Source organism: Tiliqua scincoides, chromosome 1, assembly GCF_035046505.1.
Source record: "Tiliqua scincoides isolate rTilSci1 chromosome 1, rTilSci1.hap2, whole genome shotgun sequence".
Lineage (NCBI taxonomy): Eukaryota > Metazoa > Chordata > Lepidosauria > Squamata > Scincidae > Tiliqua > Tiliqua scincoides.
In genome coordinates this window covers 32,563,898-32,583,557 of record NC_089821.1, presented here as the reverse complement: position 1 = coordinate 32,583,557, position 19,660 = coordinate 32,563,898, and the positions used below count along the sequence as shown (strand labels likewise).

Genomic DNA, 19,660 nt, shown 5'->3' with positions numbered 1-19,660 from the left:
GATTCAAGTGTTGCTTTAGGGAATTATTTAGATGTTGTGGGTTTTTGTTTTTTTTTAAAAAAGATTTTTAAAAAGAACTTTGTATAGTGTGAGGGCTGCCCTGTGAAGGGGGTCTCTGGGAGTCACCCGGCAGGGTGCCGATGGTCAGCTGGTTGGTCTCTTGGGGTCCCCAGGGTGGGTGAGTCCATCTTCCAGGCATCCCCTGCAGGGGAAGCCTCAGACCAATCCAGGGGGAGGGGGTTCACGACACCCTTGTCCTCCTCCTTGGAGGCAGGACCTGAGGCCCTTGGTCTTCAGGCATGGGCTCCAGCTCCAGTCTCCTGCCTTCCCTCTCCAGAACTGCCTGTCATCACAGGCTTCCTTGCTCCCCAGCTACACCCTCAGCTCCTCCTCTCCCTCCCTTTCTAGGCTTAAAGGGGCCCAGACCCTAGCCACCTTCTCTCCTCTCTGGTGGTTAATGGTGATCCTGCCCTGTTCACTGCTCCAGTCAGGTGAGCTCTGGGGGAACCATCTCTTCCACCCAGCCCCTTGTGTCTCGCCTGGTCAGTTGGCGAGGCAGCGGCCGCTCTGTGACTTGGCGGTTCTGTCCCTGGCCCGCATCCAGGTAAGGCAGGGGTCGGACAAGGGCTCAACCCCTGGCATATAGCACAACTTTACAATTAGAAAACTCACTCATCAGGCTATTAGCCCACCTTTAAATGGATCTAGTTATTTTAATTCTGTTTAATACAAAGCTCACATTTATTTTTTTTAAGTGGCTATAATACTATTTTGAAACAGTGTGAAGACCATTCAGAAAGAGGCATCAAAACGGAAAACAGCAAAAGAAATCAATAGTGCATTCATCCATCCTTATTTTAAAATAACTTATTAAACAATTACCGAGTAAATTATATCTAATTGCATACAGATTCCCCCCTTTGCAAGTTATGACGGGTGTGATCATGTTAATTCACTTTCAACATCCAGTTATATTTTTTGAATACGAACCTCAATGAGACAAGAATAATTAAAATGTAAAATATATTCTTAATCAGTCATAGTTACATTGGCAATGAAATATTAAACAACTCATTAGTTGTTTCTTGACTCTCTCAGAACATACATTGTGTGCCACCAAGTTGCCAAGCTCTTGGATCTCAGCACATGCCGTTGCTTAAGAATATACAGGTGGGGCCTCTTTATCTGCCTCACCATGGATGCCGAACCCCTGAATGGCCCACCTGAACACCTTCCAGAGGTGACAAGAACCTTGCTCTGATCATGTCTGGGAGGCTTAATTAGCCTCAGTGAGGCTCAGAGTGGCGCCTGGAGCAGTTTTTCAGCGACTTCTGGTTTTTGGTAAAAACCGGATGTCATCGAAAAATGCTCCAGATGGAGCATTTTTGGAGTCTTGGAAAGGCAGCACAACACCACACATAGTCTTTCCAAGGTTCAGAATGGTGCTTAAGCATTTTGGTTTTCTGGAAGTTCTAAAAAAAACGCTCCTGACCCAATTCTGATCCTTGGAGAGGCTCTCCAAGGCTCAGAACAGCTCCGGACATGACAGGAGCTAGGCTTTGGTTGCATTTGGAGTTCAAGTAGGCTCCAGAAACTGGATTTAATTATCTGTGATTTTTGGTATCCACAGGAGGTCCAGGAACAGATTCCTCACAAATACAGAGGCACCACCTGTATGTTGGTTGAAAACACAGGGTTGAGGATTTCTAATATTCTGTGACTTGGGGCTGAACCAGTTGAGACAGTGGAAGATCTGTTATTGAATCTGCTATGACTTTTTTTTTAAAGTTAAAAACAGGTGTATCCGTGTGTGTGTGGGGGAGGGATTGGATGTCAAAAGTGGTACTAGCAGATGGGGGTTTATTTTCCATGCTGCTGTCCTGCTCTAAATCAGAGGTCTCCAAACATTTTGACCAGAGGGCTGCATCAAATATCTGATGTGGTGTGCAGGGCTGGAAAAAAAAAATTTAAATATAAAATTTAAATAAATAAATTAGAGATAGAACTTAGATGAGTGAATAAATGAATGAATGGGCTCATTCATTCAACCTCTCTGGTCCTCAGAACACCCTCCAGACACAATCAGAGCACAGTTCTGGTCATGTTCAGTTGAGTGGGCCAGCGGCTTTCAGGGGTAAGATGTTGGCCACGGGCCAGAAAGTGGCTTGCTGCGGGCCGCATCTGGCCTCCGGGACGGGGTTTGGAGACCCCTGCTCTAAATCACCCTTTCAAATTTTTTGACCATGCCTGAGAATAAATACAGGGCTCTGCATGTTTCTACCACAGGACAAACAGCTGCTTCACAGAGGTAATGTAGCTTGAGAAAATTGCACGAGGAGAAGGATTAGAACTCCCATCTTTCAGCATCACTTCCCTGTCATGAAACCCCCTGACTCGCAATGGAAATCGCATGCCATTCTCCTCAGCATAATTTCCTGTATCTCTTCTTCTCTCCAGTCATTCTGTTCTACTTGCATTGAAGAATCAGGTGGCCTGGGAGTGCATTATTGTGCAAGTGAGAAACTAACAAACAAAATGGCCTTTGTCTTCTTACCGATGTGCTGGTTTGCTATATGCAGTGAGGCTTTGAGATGGAGGAGCATTCACTCGTGTGATTGTTCCAGCATGGTGGGTGTGTTTTATTGCTCAGGAATATTGATGGGCATTGATTGGAACCATGCACCCTACAAGTTTTTAGTCAAATCCTACCGCACAACCTTAATTCAAGTATCATGCCTGAACAAAACAACAAGACGCTCTGGTTTTTTTCTTCTTTGCTGTATCACATTATTTCACTCCAGGGCATGCTTGTTTATGAAAGTCTGATTTAGGTACAGTTTCTGCTGTGTCCCTTTTTCTCTGTTGTTGACATATCTGACAAATACAGGCTTCATAAAGGAAAACACTGAATGGGATGAGGATGAGAACAGTGTGTCTTTTGGAGCTGTGCACAAGTTGCCAACTGGTTGTACCAGTTTTGAACTGAGAACATTCTGTTAGAAGCCAAACAAGAAGACAGGCCATGCTCCACCATCTCGTCATAATAAATGACACTTTGAGTTAATTATTACTTTGTAATTCTTTATTTAAACTTTGTACCAAAATTCATTTGCAATATATCCTTTCATGCAGAACATGAAAGGCATTATTGTGTGCAGTCTGGGTGTGGCAGGCTCCCAGGTCAAGTAATGGAATAATTTTGTTTACATGCTTGACTTGTGCAGTGAAAATTGTACACGTTGCACAGATATTCCCTTGATTTATAAGACTAATTATTTGCATTAGCTTGTTTGCACAAAGGAACTTTTAATATTGCTGGACTCTGTGGGCCAGCTCTGTTGCCAAGGGATCCTTTCTGCCCTTTAATTGTTCTTATGATAGCAGATAGAGCCCCGTGTTTGCAAAACACCGACAAAAATTTGAATGCATCTGTGGAAATGTTGGCATGACCGCATTGTGGAAGAGTTCGACGTCACGGTAGAACACATACTCTTCATGTGAGAGGACCCAAATTCAGTCCTTAGCATCTCTAGCAGACAGGTTTTCAGGTAACAGGATTGGGAAGAGCAGGGGTGTCCAAAGTTTTTGCCAGGAGGGCCACATCATCTCTCTGACGCTGTGTTGAGGGCCAGGGAAAAAAGAATTAATTTACATTTAAAATTTGAATAAATTTACGTAAGTTTTCATAAACGAATATATTAAAGATGAACTTATATGAATGAATGAAGGTCTTGCAATAGCTCAAGGCTTATAAAAGGCCTTGCACAAAGCAAGGCTGGCCTTTCGTTTGCTGCCACTACTGCATCACAGACATGAAACAGCAAGCAGTGGAGGAAGCCCTAATCCACAGCTCACACGAGAGGTCAAACCCTCACTCTGACAGCAGTTGCATCGGGCCAGTGTGGGCTCCAACAAATCTCCAGAGGGCCAGAGGCTCATTGGAAACTGGGGACTCGCTGAGGGCCGTATTGAGAGGCCTCGAGGGCCGCATGTGGCCCCAGGGCCAGGGTTTGGGCATCCCTGGGCAAGAGCAATGGTTCCCTCTCACTTAACACCAAGAGCTCATTTCCCTCTCACTTAACACCAGAACCAGGGGACATCCTCTAAAGCTGAGTGTTGGGAGAGGACAGACAGAAGAAAATATTTCTTTACCCAGCGTGTAATTAGTCTGTGGGACTTTTTGCCACAGGAAGTAGTGATGGTGCCTTGCCCTGATGCTTTTAAGAGGGGATTGAATAAATCTGGAGGAAAAGTTCATTACGGGTTACAAGTCATAGTAGGTATGTGCAAGCTCTTGGTTTTGGAGGCAGGCTGCCTCTGATTGCCAGATGCAGGGGAGGGCACCAGGATGCAGGTTGTGTCTGTTGTCTTGTGTGCTTCCTGAAGCATTTGGTGGGCCACTGTGAGATACAGGAAGCGGGACTAGATGGGCCTTTGGCCTGATCCAGCAGGGTTCTTCTTATGTTCTTATGTTCTAAGCATAATAACAGCCCAATTCTAAGCTTCTCAGCACCTGCTGGAGCAGCAGTACCAAAGCGGCTACCACTGTATCCAACAGGCACTGGGAAGCCGCCGGGAGTCTCCTTGGGGGAAGCCCCAAGCCCTGCAATGTGCTATTTTGCCAGCACAGACTTGAGAGACTCTGTGTCAGGCTTTTCAGCCTGACGCAGAGTTCAGGGTATGGCAGAGCAGCCCTTCCATCCCTTTCCAGCATTAAAAAATGGCTGCTCAGAGCTTCATGCAGATCGTGAGAACCCAAAGCGGAGCTCCGACTAGCTGCTTGGAGCTCGGCTTTGGAGCTCAGTTTCAGGTTCTTGAAAAAACACTCCAAAGCTGAGCTGCAAGCCAAGTGGCTTCCCAATGGCTTGCAACATGGAAATAATTGTCAGTGATGATGTCACAAATTACTTCCATGTCTGCATGCTTGATGGGGTGGGTGTGATGCCATGTTTCACTGCCCCGGGCAACTGAAGAGCCAGCTACCTTACTGTGCCAATGGATTTCATCAGGTGTTTCTGAGTCTGAGTAAAGTCCCAACCATTTTTTTTTTTGGAGGCAGTCAATTACCCTGGAGAGTAACTGACAGCTGTGACCTAGCCCTAGATGGACTATTGGCATAACAGAAGAAGGAAACTCCTTATGTCCTGATAAATATATGTCAGGTATAGTTTCAGTTTTTGGAAACCCTCTCCCTGCATACTCATTTGTGGCAAACTTCCTAAAATCAAGCTGCTTCCTCTCCCCTTTTGAATGCATTCTCAGTCCATAAACATTTTCTAAAAAATGTTCTGAAAATCTAGACATTTTGAATGAAACTTCACACATTTTAATGGAAATAATTAATCACTATTTAAATTTATCTTCCCCCATGAGTAAGTTTCAGCCTGTCAAAGGTGTTGGTCTTGTTAACCAGTTGCCTCAATACTAATCGAAAAACCATGAATGCTTTGCTGGAACGCTGATTGTTTTGAAAGTGTTATCTTCAAAGCGTGCTCACTCCTTATTTTGAGATTTTGAATACCAACAATCTCTTTGTCTGTACTGAAAGAATAAGTGATGTCATGGGGCATTTAGTCCCATTAGTTTTTAATTAATCACGTGCAGCATGCTGGGTTGATGGGAAAAGTAGAACTTCATAATACCTAACAGCCAATTAGTGGTTACCTACATGTGATCCATGGAGCATTTTTTTAAAAGACTAAATACTTTTTTTAAAGACTAAAGACCATAAGAGGCCCTGATTTAGACTGAGGTTGCTGTGCTGATAAGAGGGAACAAATGAACTCTTTTTCCCATACAACTTTCCCAGTCCAGTTTGATGCGCTGCAATTTCATGGGTAAAAGATGCATGTAGCTTTAGTAGTGTAGTATACTTTACATATAGTATACATGTAGTATAAAAGATTGCTTTCATAATTATCATTTTTCCAGTTGGATGCAAAAGAATTGGCACCAACTTATCTGAAGACATATTTAAAAGGGAAAATATTGGGCAGAGGGAAGGCTCAAAGAGTGAAGATAACTTCCCCAAATGAGATGTTACAGGAAGGGGGAAGGCCATTGCTCAGTTACTGAGTACCTTCTTTGCCTGCACAAGACCCTCCCAAATTCAAATGGAAATGCTCTCATCTCTTCCCTTCCCTCTCCTTTTGACATCCCTTCTTTACTTTCAGTTACTATCAATTGTTCGTGGTTGCTGAGATGGCTAATCACGGTGCCTCTCTGTCTCTGAGATACAGAAAGTCTGATAGCGTTATATAAGCTAGTAAAGTGTGTGGCATGGCACATTGAGTTTTAAAATAACACAAGGTAGGAAATTAATTGCATCACTACTTCTTAGCAAATACTAACTCTGTTCATTCGAAGTTTGCCTTGTTTCTCAACAATCTATCAAATTATTGGAGTGACATATGGACTTGCCAAAATCAGTTCTGAGGTATTCATGTGACTATCCTAACATTGTAATAGAGCCATATTGTTAAAGCACTGGACAATGCTGCTTACACTTTTGATCTTAGATCTGCAGACCTGTGGACTTGCTACCCAGTGGAGCTAACTTCTGAGTTAGCATGCATAAGATCAGGCTGCATGTCATACTCATTCAATAGTGCCTTATAGGACTAAACACAGTTTCAAGAGGATGATTTAGATCAGGAGAATGGTGTGAATAGAAAGCAGTGTTTCTCAAACTGTGGGTCGGGACCCAAGAGGTGGGTCGCGAGTTGATTTCAGGTGGGTCCCCATTCATTTCGATATTTTATTTTTAGTATATTAGACTTAATGCTAGCATGGCATGCAACTGCATTGGGGAAATGTTAAGATCTCTACTTTTAATATGCTTTTAACCAGTGCTTTTTTTGTAAAAAAAAAAAAAAAAAAAAAGTGCAGGAACTCACAACTTGTTAATCTTTTATTTATTTATTTATTTATTTATTTATTTTTTAACTGAACTTTGATGAGTTTTGCAGCCTCAGCTGGCCCCCCTTTTGGCAACTGGCAACCAACCTTTATATGTATTTTGCAGCCATGGAGCACCTCCCCTCCTAAAAAAAATTTTTTTTTCCTCATAGGGATTTGAACCCCTAGCCCCTGGCTCCACAGACCAGCACTTTAACAACTGAGCCATAGGAACTCTTAGACTCAAAGTGTTTGGAACTAATACTTGAGGTGCTGATGGCCACCAGCTGGGCTCAAGACCTTATATATTAGTTCTGAGCACTTTGACTACAGGCTTTCCTATATCCCAATGGAGAGAGTGCTGGGCTGTGGAGCAGGAGGTCAGAGGTTCAAATCTCTCCCTCAGTGAAAGGGGGGGGGAAAGGTGCTGGAACGCCGTTCCGGTGCGTTCTATTACAAAAAAAGCCCTGTTTTTAACAATGATAGTAAATGGGACTCACTCATGGGTAAGTGTGGGTAGGATTGTAGCCTTGGATTGTTAAAAATTTTTATGCTTGATGATGTCACTTCCTGTCATGACATCACTTCCGGTGAGTCCGGACAGATTCTCATTCTAAAAAGTGGGTCTCAGTGCTAAATGTTTGAGAACCACTGGATTAAAGATCAGGTCTTCCAGTGACATTGCTCCAATTCAAAATCCCTCCTTCCCTGTGAAACAAAAGATGTTGAAAGATACAATCACTGATGTCCTGCATACAGAAATTGATAACTCTTATCCACACTGTGGGAAGCCAGTTTGTGCTCCATTAAGCATGGAAGCCCAGTCCTGATGTTGAAACCCCTATGCCTTCAGTGCAGCTGGAATTTACTTAGGCATTACATAGTCCTATCCTGATGCAGACTGAGGGTTCAATCCTAAGGAGTGCACACTGGTTTACTGCCAGCGTGCACTGTCACAAACATAAGGCATGTTTGTGGGCCCTAGTGCCAGTGCTAGCGCAGCACTAGGGGGTAAAATTGAGTAACCCCATTGTGGTGCTACTTGGTTTACCTGGGGGAAGGGAATGAAAATCCCCTTCTCCCGAGGAGGAGGTGGCGGCTGCCTGGATGCAGTGGCAGCCATTTTCAGTGCTGCTGCAGCCCCGGGCAACAGGCAGCTCAGGATTAGGTTGCCCAAAGGCAAATGGATTCAGTAGTAGATCTGATGCATAATGACTTAGGCTGACTCAGGCCCCAATCCAGAACAGTGCACACTGGCTCACCACTTGCTCACCACTGGTACGCACTGTTGCAAATGTACCATAAGGTACGTTTGTGAGCATTACTGTCAGCCCAGCTTTGGAGCTGGCCCAGAGTGGGCCTGCACTGGGACAGCGCCTGCTGGAGGCTGGCAGTCTGCCACCCGGCGCTCTGTGCAAAACACTGTGACGGAGAGGTAAGTCGGGGCAGAGGGAAGTGGGGAGGAGGCATTCTGGGGTGGGCAGTGGGTGAGGGAAAGGCGGGGCAGGGGAAGGAGGGCAATGGGAGGGGCGGGACAGGTAGAGCTCAGCTTTACTCATCTTTACTTTACTCATCTTTACTTTGCGCCAGCTAAATAGCCAGCGCAGAGTTGAGTTGCATCATTGTGAGGCTACTTACCTTACTTGGGGGAAGGGGACAAATGTCCCTTCCCCTGAGGAGGCATTGGGAGGTGCTGGCAGCTGCCTGGCATGCTAAGGATGCCACATTTTGGCACTGTGGCAGCTTCACGTGCCGGGCAGCTCGGGATTGGGCTGTCACACATTGATACACAACACTTGATTCTTGTTCACTGAATTACAGGCAGTTGAACATGCAAGCTGTTTCCAAGGTGATGGGTTAGATCTGTGATGGCCCATTCAGACATGCAAGTCATCACAATGTTGCATTCATTGAGCACTGAACATTCATATGTGAATGAGGCCTTGCAAATGCACTTAGTACGCACATGTCCCCATTTGGCAGATGTCACAATGCTCCTTAGTGCTAGTTAACTACTAGGCATGGTTAACTAGCAGGCAAATCCAGTTGTGAAGGGCTTTGCATGAATTTTGAGAGGCAAAGGTGACTTTCAGTGTGAGGGGAAAAACCTGTCACTGACCTTTCCTGGCATTCTACTTATAGGCAGGCAGGAAAATGTTAATTAAGATCGTACAAGTGATGGAATTTGTATCCCATGTTATGACATAACAGGTATGTAACAATGAGGCTTCCTGGTCATTGCAATGACATTTTCATAATAAATACTATGTGGTAAAGAATTATCCTTTCAGGCATGTTTCAGCAGCAACTCTTTCTCATTGTTCAAGGAAAGGGATTATCAATGCAAATTTTAGGGAGTGTAACTGGTATGGAAGAATGACTGGTCTGCCAAAGTCAATGACTGATAAATTCATCTGCCAGCTTTCACCGAAAGAACCTGAACATAGATCATTTTTGTGCACAGCACAAACTTGCCGTACTTTTGAAAAGCTGTGTTTATTTCTTGAAGTGCCTTTGCTCAGTGCTTCAAAGAGTCAGTTCACAGTTTGTGGCAGCGCACACACATGGACACAGTGGAAGGGGCCATTCATTTAGAACAGGGGTCTCCAAACCCCGGCCCGGGGGCCAGATGTGGCCCGCAGCGAGCCTCGATTCAGCCCGCAGCCAGCCTCTTGTCCCCTGAAAGCCTCTGGCCCACTTGACTGAACATGATCAGAGCTGTGCTCTGATTGCATCTGGAGACTGTTCTGAGGGCCAGAGAGGCTGAGTGAATGAGCCCATTCATTCATTTATTCATTCATCTAAGTTCCATCTCTAATTTATTTATTTAAATTTTATATTTAAATTTTTTTCCGGCCCTCAGCACTGCGCCACGCCAGATATTTCATGCTGCGCTCTGGTCAAAAAGTTTGGAGACCCCTGATTTAGAAGCTCAGCCAACAGTATTTATAGCATATGTGTACACAAGATGTTCTCTGGAGGTCCTGTTCCTGCAGAAACATGCACCTCTCATAGGATTACTCACAAAGCTGCTTTTCACATCTTATCACAAATTTGCTGCTAACACTCTGGAAGACAAAATGACAGGTGCGATCATTGGGCCATACCAACAAGATGTTCAAAAGAAACAAATGTAAAGTCCTACATATGTCCAACAGCAGTAACAAATGTAAAATCTTTCAAACATTTCCTAACCTAACTCTAAGAGCTGGCTGGCACTAGAACAGTCTCCCTTTGTGCAGTAGAGGGTTCTTGCTGGAAGTTTTCAAGCAGAAACTGGACAGCCACCTGTCAGGAATACTGTAGTAGTTGCTTATGTTTTAAAGGGTTTGATGACCTCCAGGGATCTTTCTGAGTCCAAATGTAACAACTTCTAAACATTCTATGATTCAAATGCCTTGTGGTGAAGGTATCAATCTCTGTGGTAATGGGGGAAGCTTCATCACTGTTAATGACAGAAGAGCCATTTGGGGGAAAAAAAAGTTGACAACCTTAGTGGTTAGGGGGTGATCCAAGATGATCAGGTGCCAAATTCAACCACCAGCCCTTGGCAAATCCACTGCCTATCCTGCTAGCATGCACATCACCACCCCTTTCCAGAATTATCAGCAGTGCCAGTAACCCTCACCCCAGCATGAGTGCCAGCCAGGGCCCCCCAATGCCAGCATCCATTTCAGCAGAAGTAGCCTCGCTCTTCTCCTCCCCCTCCAGTGCTAGCCCCAGCGAACAGCCACATTTCCTCCAGAGCTATTGCTACTAAACTGGAAGTAGGGATGATCCTGGGCTTGTTAGGCTCCAACAGCAAGCATCTCACTACCAATTCTCAAAGCTGTTCTCACCCTGTACTAGGCTCCCCAACCATATTCATATTAATGGGGAGAGTGGGTTTAAATTGGTCTGTAATGTAAATGTAAAACTGACTGGTCAGAACATGCGTTCAAAGTAGAAATGCCTCTTTTTCTGCTTTGTATTATGCTTAAAGTATCACTAGAGGTGGGAGAAACTGGTTTTATTTTGTCACAGATTTTGGTGTTTTCCAAAGTTAGAAGTGCAAAAAGCAGTGTTATGTATTTTTCTTCAATATTTACATTATAATTATAAATTATAATTGCTTTAAAAGTGTACTAAGTAGGTGATATAGTTGGTATAGGTAGCTAGCAGATCCAGTAACTGTCATTACCCAAGCATCCCCCCCATTAAATAATAAAAACCAATTTCAATAATAAAAACCAAATAAAATGTTTTTTTTTCAGATTTTGGGTGTTTTTTAAAAATAAAAATGAGAAGTGCAGAAATTGTGTTATGTGTGTTTTTATCACCATTTTCGCCCAGCTCTAACTATCATACATGCATGAAAACAATTCGCAATAACCTTAAGGGCAAATTAAGTCTTGTCCCGTTCCCCCTATGTGAGAAAAGCTTTCTTCCACAGGTTTTCCTGCTTTCAGAGATAGCGCTCAGTCATGAACTTTTTATTTTCACCAGTGAAGTTTGTAAAGATCTTTTGATTTGAAGTCACATTGGTTCCAAATGTAGCTCAGCTGCTAACACAGAGCCGGTGATTAAGCTTTTAAATGAGTTCACATGGATTTATGTGAAGTCGTTAATTACCAATGTACTTTCTCTTGAGTCCCTATTATACTCCTACACTGGCACTCCTATATTTACAGACAAACGGAGTAAAACACACCTAACCATATTGTGAAATTTTATTGTTTCATTTTTGGCTGGATCTTTCCTAGGTGTAGACTGGATTATTTTTATAGCATGAGAGGTGGATCAAAAGTCATTGCGACCTGGCCAGGGATCCAGGTAACAGAGGTTTAAACTCACAAGGATGCAGCCAAAAGGTGGCATTTGAGATAACTAACACCCCAAAGGGATTGAATTTTACCGACTTAAAACTACATACATTGTGAAGGCAAATTCATAGTAATCCAGTGAGATGTCTTTGTGAATTGTGAACTAACTAAGTGGAACATGACGGCATTGCTGCAGAACAGAATCCTGGGTCATGAAAGACTGAAATATTGAGTAATTCAAAAAGCTTTCTGCCATATGTATTTGCATTTGAGATTTGGCAACTAAATAATCCTTCAGGTTTCCCCTGGATCTCCCCAGACTATGATTATGCAAATCTCTAACAGGAAATTACACCCATAGTCATGAATGTGTTTTTGCAAGCAACCAGACTTGTGCCTATAAAATCCTATAGATGTTTGATGCCTAAAAAACCCTTTGTAAAAACCCTGGAAGAGAAACCTTCCAGGGTTTGTACAAAGGGTTTTTTAGGCATCTAACATCTATAAAAGTAAAAATTAATGCCACTGGCTGACAACTAATTTTAATGGAGAAAAAAATGAAGAGTTTACTTTTCTCCCCATTTCCCAAAATGAATATGATAAGTCCTAGTTCCATAGCTACCACTAAAGATACAGCCCCTTTTCCTTTAGATTAGTTTGTGATACTCTTGAGAGGACTGAATTTGGTCTGTGGATCTTCACTTGTTGATCTCTGTCCTTAATTCTAAATTGCAGTCTCGTTCTCTGGATATTTCTGTTGTCGCCCCTGAAGAAGATACTGAGTGTGGGGAGCGAGCTGCACTAGACCCTAGCTTCTGTTTTGTTTTTTGCTTTATCATAAGACCAGAACTATCAGCTTGCACAATGCAACGCGAAGACTTATAAGCTATAACTGGAGTACACCTCTAGCTCCTTGTCCTCCCCTTCCTCCTAGCTATTACATCATTGCCTTAGAACTAAGTGCCAGCTCATTCAGAGCAGAAAATCTCAAGGAATACATTGGCACAATTGTGTGCATGCTTGTGTTCATGTTGCACTAGTGTAGTCATGTTTGTAGATCTGCTGACTATAAGGAAGCTGGATGAAAATATTAAGCATGTTATTACGGGAGCTTTCCTACAACTCTGATCCAAGCAGTAGCATTAGTATTAACTTCATGCAGTGTACTCCATGTATTTACTTGGTCTCCACAGATGAGGACAGCAAAAGTATGCTGGTAATCTCTACCACTGCTCGTGAAATTCCACCTCTCCATATGTGCAACATTTGTCACTGCAGGCAAATGCTGCAAGTGTGGAAAGGGGTTTGGGGTGCTTGTCGGCAGGGGAAGGGGGCTTGCCAGCATGATCTTGCTGTCCCCGACCATACATACCTGGAGATGAATGATTGTACAGGGCTGCAGTCTGTGCATTTATTACAGGTGCCTACTTATAGTGAACAAAACCAGTAGTATTTATCAAGATTCCAAAAGATTCCCTAGAAGAGCATACTGTTCTTATCTGAAAGATCAACAGAAGAGGAAGATTCAAGACAAGAAAAGCAGAGTAGGTGAAATAAGGACTTGCATAATAAATAGGAATTCTGCTGCCCTTGATCCAGTGATGATTTTGATGTTCTGCTTTACTCCACTATATGCAACACAAACTCAACTCTACAGGGCTGAAATTGCTCTTTGTATGTCTATGTCATGTGCTGCATTTCCTGCTAATAGGGGAGCTTACCCCAGAAGCCTGAATATAATTGGGAGTGTTTGGGAGAGGAGTGCAAGGACCACTAGTATCCTGTGCTGACTTGCAATGAAAACCTGATACATATTTTGCGTCATACTGAGCTAGTAAGGAATATATCTTTGGTGTCTTATTTCGTCTTCTCCAGAACTTTGTACAAGATCCAAGTATATTTTAAACTAATGGCTGTGTAACAAAAGCCTTTGTACAGTCATTCCTCTTCAAATCGGATGTTAACCCAAGACTGCTTACAAACCTTTTAAATGTAAGGAACTGGGATAACGTGGCCAACTGAAAGAGGTAGGTTTGTGTTAAGTGGCTTTTTGGGATATTTCTGTGCAATTTCTGCATGCCTCTTTCAAAAAATCATGGTTTCCAAGCTGAATTTTGAATTAGGCCCAAATGATAATTTTATGACCTTATTAGTAAATGTTGCTCTGAGGCTGCAATCCTATACACACTTCCCTGGGAGTAAGCTCCATGGAACAGACTGTGACTTACTTCCGAGTAGTCATGCATAGGATTGCACTGCAAGTCAGGCAAATACACTCTGTTCTCTAATTTTAACACTTATGATTGAAACATAAGCATTAAAACATGGCATAACCCTGGGTTGAAGATGCTGCATGGTATGTCTGTATGTTTGAATTAGGTCTGTACTGTCTGTGTTGCTGTAAGGTGGCGCTCCATCCATGTGGAAGCAGCTTTTCAGTAGGAGCCATGTGGCAGCTCTTACGTATGAACTGGGAAATTTCAGCACTACAGTGTGTACACTTCCCAGGTCCTTTTCTCAAAAATAAGACTGAACTACAGACTGGATCACACATATAAGATTCATTCATTTTTACCATGTAGGTGTGAACCAATATAATAAATAAAAAACATTGTGGGTAGCTGGAAATAAATCCATGAACTATTTTCATTGTAAGACCACCCTTTCTTCTTTATCACAGCACTGTGTATTTTAAAATTTTGTTTTGCCCTGACAGTGCAATCCTAAACACTGGCTCCGCTGGCACAGCGGCTGCTGCACTGGCCTAAAGTATTGCAAACATGTCATAAAGGATATTTGCAATGACTAGAGTAAGCAGGCCTGCACCAGCCTGTCAGTGCTGCATCTGAGCCCCTGGCTGCCAGTGAAGGTAATAAAAGTGACAAGTAGCGCAAACATATGTTGTTAAAATGGGAGTTTCAATATGCAGGATGTGCTGGAAATGGGTAGGGCTGCTTTTAAATGAAACATCTGCTAGTAACCATAAATCAAATAATTAAGAACCATGCAGCAGGCAAAGCAACTACAATGGATAGGAAAAATACCTTCCCCAATGATAACAAGAGATATATAGTCCGATTCATGTCATCTTTAAGCCAGCATATTTTGATTTACTCCCAAACTGTACTGATCACTTTCATGTGGACTAAGTGATACTTGTGAAATATTCAGGATTTAGGACTTGATGATGATAGGCAGGGCCAAGACCTTCTGAGGTGGCAGGCCAAATGCTGCCCCCCCTTACGTGATGATGTACCAGCCTCTCCTTTCACTCTCCAGTGTTATAGCTCAGCAGTCTGCTCTCCTCTACATTTCCTCTACATCCCTCCCCTCCTTGTTTTCCAAGCCATAGAGTGCAAGAAGGAGAAGGAACAGTAGAGCCAAGTAGGTGGACAGAGATGGGCGGCTCTTCACCAATCATGCGCCCAAGACTTGCGCCCACCTCCAGAGGTGGAACGGGGAATGGGGTTGGGATCCGGCATAACAGCTGGATCCCAGCTCCACCTCCAGCTCCCCACCCTCCCCCGCCCTGGAACACCTCCCTTCCGCCTCCTCCCTCCCCTCCCCAAACCCCTGTGTCAGCCAAGCTCAGTCGATGCACCCTACCTGGTGCAAGCCAGCGGGGAGGTGAGATGCAGCCTCCACGCTCCAGTGCACCTCCTTGTGCTGGTGTGGCTGGCTCCTGAGGAGGCGCAAATGTGCTTTATGGTACGTTTGTGACCCTCCTGGGCTGGCACAAGGGACTTGCGCCGGCCCAAGGGCACTTTAGTATTGTGCCCTTATTCTTTCAATTGGCAGGGAGAGGAATTTTAATTCTAAAACCTTTTACATTAGCAAATGTGACTTCTGAAAATTGCTATCCGTTTCTGTAGACTGTTTCTAGTCTGATTCTCATTCTCATCAAAGTCTATTAATTTTCATTGTAATAAACTTGATTAGCACTGAGCAGACAGGTATTTTAGAATGAAGGAATCTATGCATGGGAAAAGATATTCCAAAATATTAAAACAAAGAGGATAGCAGAAGATTTTGTTACTGTTACACTTTATTCAAAAACAGAGGTTTAGGGCGCAATCCAAACCAGTAGTTACGCCAGCATAGGAGGCCCTGGAGGGTCGCAAACGTGCCGTAAAGCACATTTGCGCCTCCATGGGTGGGAGCCACATCGGCACATTCAGATGAGACTCCCGCACCACTGCTTGTGTCAGCGCTCTCATGCCGACGCAAACGGCAAAGGTAGGCGTGGGGGGCATGGGGAGGGGGCAGGAGGGGGCGTTTCTGGGTGGGGGGAGGGTAGGCGATGGGCAGCCCCGGGGGCGGGTGCGCGAGGAGCCGGGGGCAGGGCTGAGACCTGGCAGTTATGCTGGATCCCAACCCCCGTCCCTGGAGAGAATGGAGCGGTTTCCAGTCACTCCACTCTCCTTGGACTTGCGCCACCTCCAGAGGTGGCGCACGTTTGAGGAGACCCATAGGGGCACGAAGCCCTTACCCAGGGCTTCCCCTTGCCCGTGGTTGAGCCGCTGCACCCAGCGAACGAACCTGCGATGGATGCAGCACAATCCTCCTGGCTTGCCTGCTCCAGCGCAGGTTTGGATTGCGCCCTTAATCTCTCAGTTTCTGCATGCCTGAACTCATAGTACTCTTTTAGCACTTTCTAGCTTAGAACCGTTTTGTGAAAATTCTCCATTAGGTTACATTCTAGCCTTTCATAATACAGTTCAACTTTTATTAGAAATACTCATGGTAAATAATATTCCAGTAGTTTGAAAAATTACAAAAAGCTTCACATTTTGAGAAAGAAGTGCTGCCTAGAATTCCACGATATGATCTGCAAGGAAGACCCCAGGTCAAGGTTACTGTCAGTTGTGCTGTGAACTGAGGAACAAAGAAGGTCCTGTATAACTCAGTATTCAGAGCTGGAAGTCCATATTCCTCTTATGAAACAGAGCCTTGGACATATTTCATGGTTTTAACAAACAGCAAGAAACTGTACATATAAACCTAGAAGCAAATATTTAATACAATGCTCTCCATGACTTGTACATGAGGTCTAGAGTCCTTTGATGCATTCAGACATTAGAGCTGTCTTAGGGAGAAAGAAAGGTATCAAGAAATTAAATGATCCCATTTTCTTCATGTGGAACTGCAGTAGGATCAAGCCCATGTTGCCTCATTTGTACCGCAATATCAAAGAGGTAGTCATAACATTCACACCTTAAACATAAAACAAAACAGGAAAAACAGAACAAGTTATTGTCTAGCTACTACTTTTAATTTTATTTTTTAAAAACACTTTAAGTAACCACTGATTATAGCATGACTTATGTGAATGTCTTTCCTCCTTCTGTAATATTACCTTGGTAACATACTCTCAACACATCAAAAAGACTATCTTAACCAGTGCTAGTAGTTTTTGTTTTTTTAAATAATTACAGTTAGCTGGTAAACAGATATAATTGCTTTTTCCTCCAAGATCTGTTTCAGAATTTGCAAGTCTACCATTAACTTCTAAGTATACCAACAGTGGCTCTTGAAGCATTTGCAAAAGAGCTACCAAGACAGAATGGTATATCAAGGGTTCTCCACTCTGGGCAATCTGTGTGTATGAGTATCATTTCCACACAATTCGAAAGGACAAATGGGAAACATCAGGAGTGTGTTATCTAGAATGGCCCTGAGAGAGTCATGCATTTCCTAGTTGTGTCTTAGTGCAACTCTGACCATTCTTTATAACAGCAGAGGGCACCATTGTATCAGCTGTTTTCCTCATTGTACTCACATGGTTTTTGCTTTTTCCCAAGTTTCTCCCCAAACATAAACTCCATGACGCCTGACCAGGACAGCACAAGAGTCTGGATGCTTGTTCATTGCCTGTGCCATTCTCTCTTTCAAGTCTTTTTCTTCAGGTGTGTTCTCAACTATAGGAACCACTAAGGTATCATCATATCTGGAAAAAAAAAAATGATAGCACTTTTGCTGTTAAAAGTTATTTATAATAGTAACCAATGATTAGTAGTAACCTTAGTAGTAACCAGTTAGAAGTAGCAACTAGGAACCCAGTGAAAAATTGTTCCTTTTCAGGTCGGCATACTACTGCTGCTTTTTAGTAAACATTGGCCCAAAATAATCTATACGCTATTTTATGTACTTATTTAAAACACTGATGCTCTACTTTCCCGTCATAAAGCCTCCAGGATAACAATTAGGTGGCTGACAATTGAGGAGCAATACAATCTGGTAGAAATAAAGATCAGTTAAATGTGTAATTTAACATACTGACACAACCAGCAGCAGAACGCCATGGGTACTAATAAGGACTGCATGTAAAGAACTAAAGCCCTGATTTCAATTAAAGAGGAACTAAACAATCAACAAAATAGTAAGCATCAGATATTCACACATTACAGACCTTAGAACAAAGATTTGTGTTTTTATTTATTCATCCTATTATTTATTTATCATCTATGTTTCCATATGTTTATTGTGTTATCTGTGCTGGCACAGACTAGTCTATAGAACTGAGTAGGAGTATTTCAGTGCATGATATTAACAGGCATGATCCATCACAAGTTAAGTACTTGACAGCCCAATTCAAACTAACATCATAAATGGCTATACCACTGGAATTGCTGCAGCAAGTGTTGGTGGCTCACCACCACTCTGAAATCACAGGTAAGCCAGTGCAAGTTTAGGCAGCAGAAGAAATAGGGCACTGAGAGGGAAGAACATGGAGTGTCTGGGTAACAGAACGGAGGAGAGAGGGGTAGATCCTGGCAGCAGTGGCATGCATCAGGATCCTATCCATGTCCTGCATTTGGTTTCCAAACAGTGGCCTGTTAATGCAATAACAAAGTGCACAAATGGTATACATGTATTATTATTCATCACCAGCTTATTGGAGTCAGCGGCATAGTGCCTGAATAGGAAGGTTGTGCTTTTGGCTATCATTGCATGTAGAGCCAACAGAGCAATCATACATAAATGTAAACAATTTAAAAAAAAAAACCACACATACCAACTCATTATCATAATATGCAATGATAGTGAATGCTACATGCCAATTACACATTGTGTGAAAATTATCTTAACTATCAATTTTATTGAATTATCTTGAAGTGTTGTGTTTTGAAAGGGACCAAGATGACAAAAATAGTATCTTACAGACCATTAAATAAATAAGTATACACAGAGAGAGCAACATTCTAGAAGAAAGGAAGATTTGTATATATTTAGATAGTCAGGTGACCAAGAAAACGATGTCAGATCATTTATATGTAAATAGAGAGATCCTTCTGAAATCAATGTGTTGCATGGATGCAGCACAAACTCAGACACTCTTGTCAAAACGAAATTACCTGAAATATCCACCTGTGGTACATTTCTTGATTCCTTTAATCATCTCCTGATGAGTAATTCTAAACTCATTTCCTGGATACAGAAGTGTGGCCATAACAGCAGCTTTGGAGTGAGTATGGATCACTGCCCCTGCTCCTAAAAGTGGAAATGGAAGTGGAAGCAGAGGAGGGAAACACATTTGGAAGAAACTCAGGTCCACATAATTAAGCTCCATTACAACAGCCCTCTGTTCATTTTTCCCCTAACATCAGGCTATACTATCATCTAAAAGGCTTGCTGCCAACAATAAATAAGCAAGCCAAATGGAACTGTTGGCTTCAACATCTCTAGTGTACAGAACTTATATCCATCTTGGAAGAAACATAAAAGTAAGGCAGTAATACTTAAAAAAATAGCTTGCTATGTATTTTTTAAAGGATTGCTTCCTTCTTTTTATGTACTGCTGCAACAATGCATAGCTTACTGTATTTGGACTCTCTATATAATACATATTTTAAAATAATATCATCTTCATCAGAATGAACTGCATTAGCTCAATACAAAAGTAATCAGATTAAAGATTCTGTTTTTTATATCCGTGGGTGAAAGCAATGTGGAGGAGACTT

The 19,660-nt window shown here is 42.8% G+C and overlaps 1 protein-coding gene across 4 annotated transcripts in view; it reads right to left on the bottom strand.

Moving 5' to 3' along the window:
• Nucleotides 1–3,076: 3,076 nt before the first annotated feature.
• The window catches only part of APIP (APAF1 interacting protein), a 38,603-nt gene continuing 22,019 nt past the window's right edge, over nucleotides 3,077–19,660 (bottom strand). The window contains exons 5-9 of one of the 4 annotated variants that reach the window (XR_010794816.1): nucleotides 19,055–19,190; nucleotides 17,479–17,646; nucleotides 9,923–9,965; nucleotides 7,398–7,605; nucleotides 3,077–3,616 (exon numbers count right to left, since the gene is read on the bottom strand). Coding sequence is in view for 3 of the 4 variants with exons in the window: in XM_066635977.1 (XP_066492074.1) it covers nucleotides 16,814–16,913; nucleotides 17,479–17,646; nucleotides 19,055–19,190 (404 nt within the window). In the remaining variant the exon portion in view is untranslated. Of the gene's footprint in view, nucleotides 3,617–7,397; nucleotides 7,606–9,374; nucleotides 9,966–15,726; nucleotides 16,914–17,478; nucleotides 17,647–19,054; nucleotides 19,191–19,660 lie in introns of those variants that run through there. The other 3 variants (XM_066635997.1, XM_066635985.1, XM_066635977.1) reach the window with 3 other exon arrangements.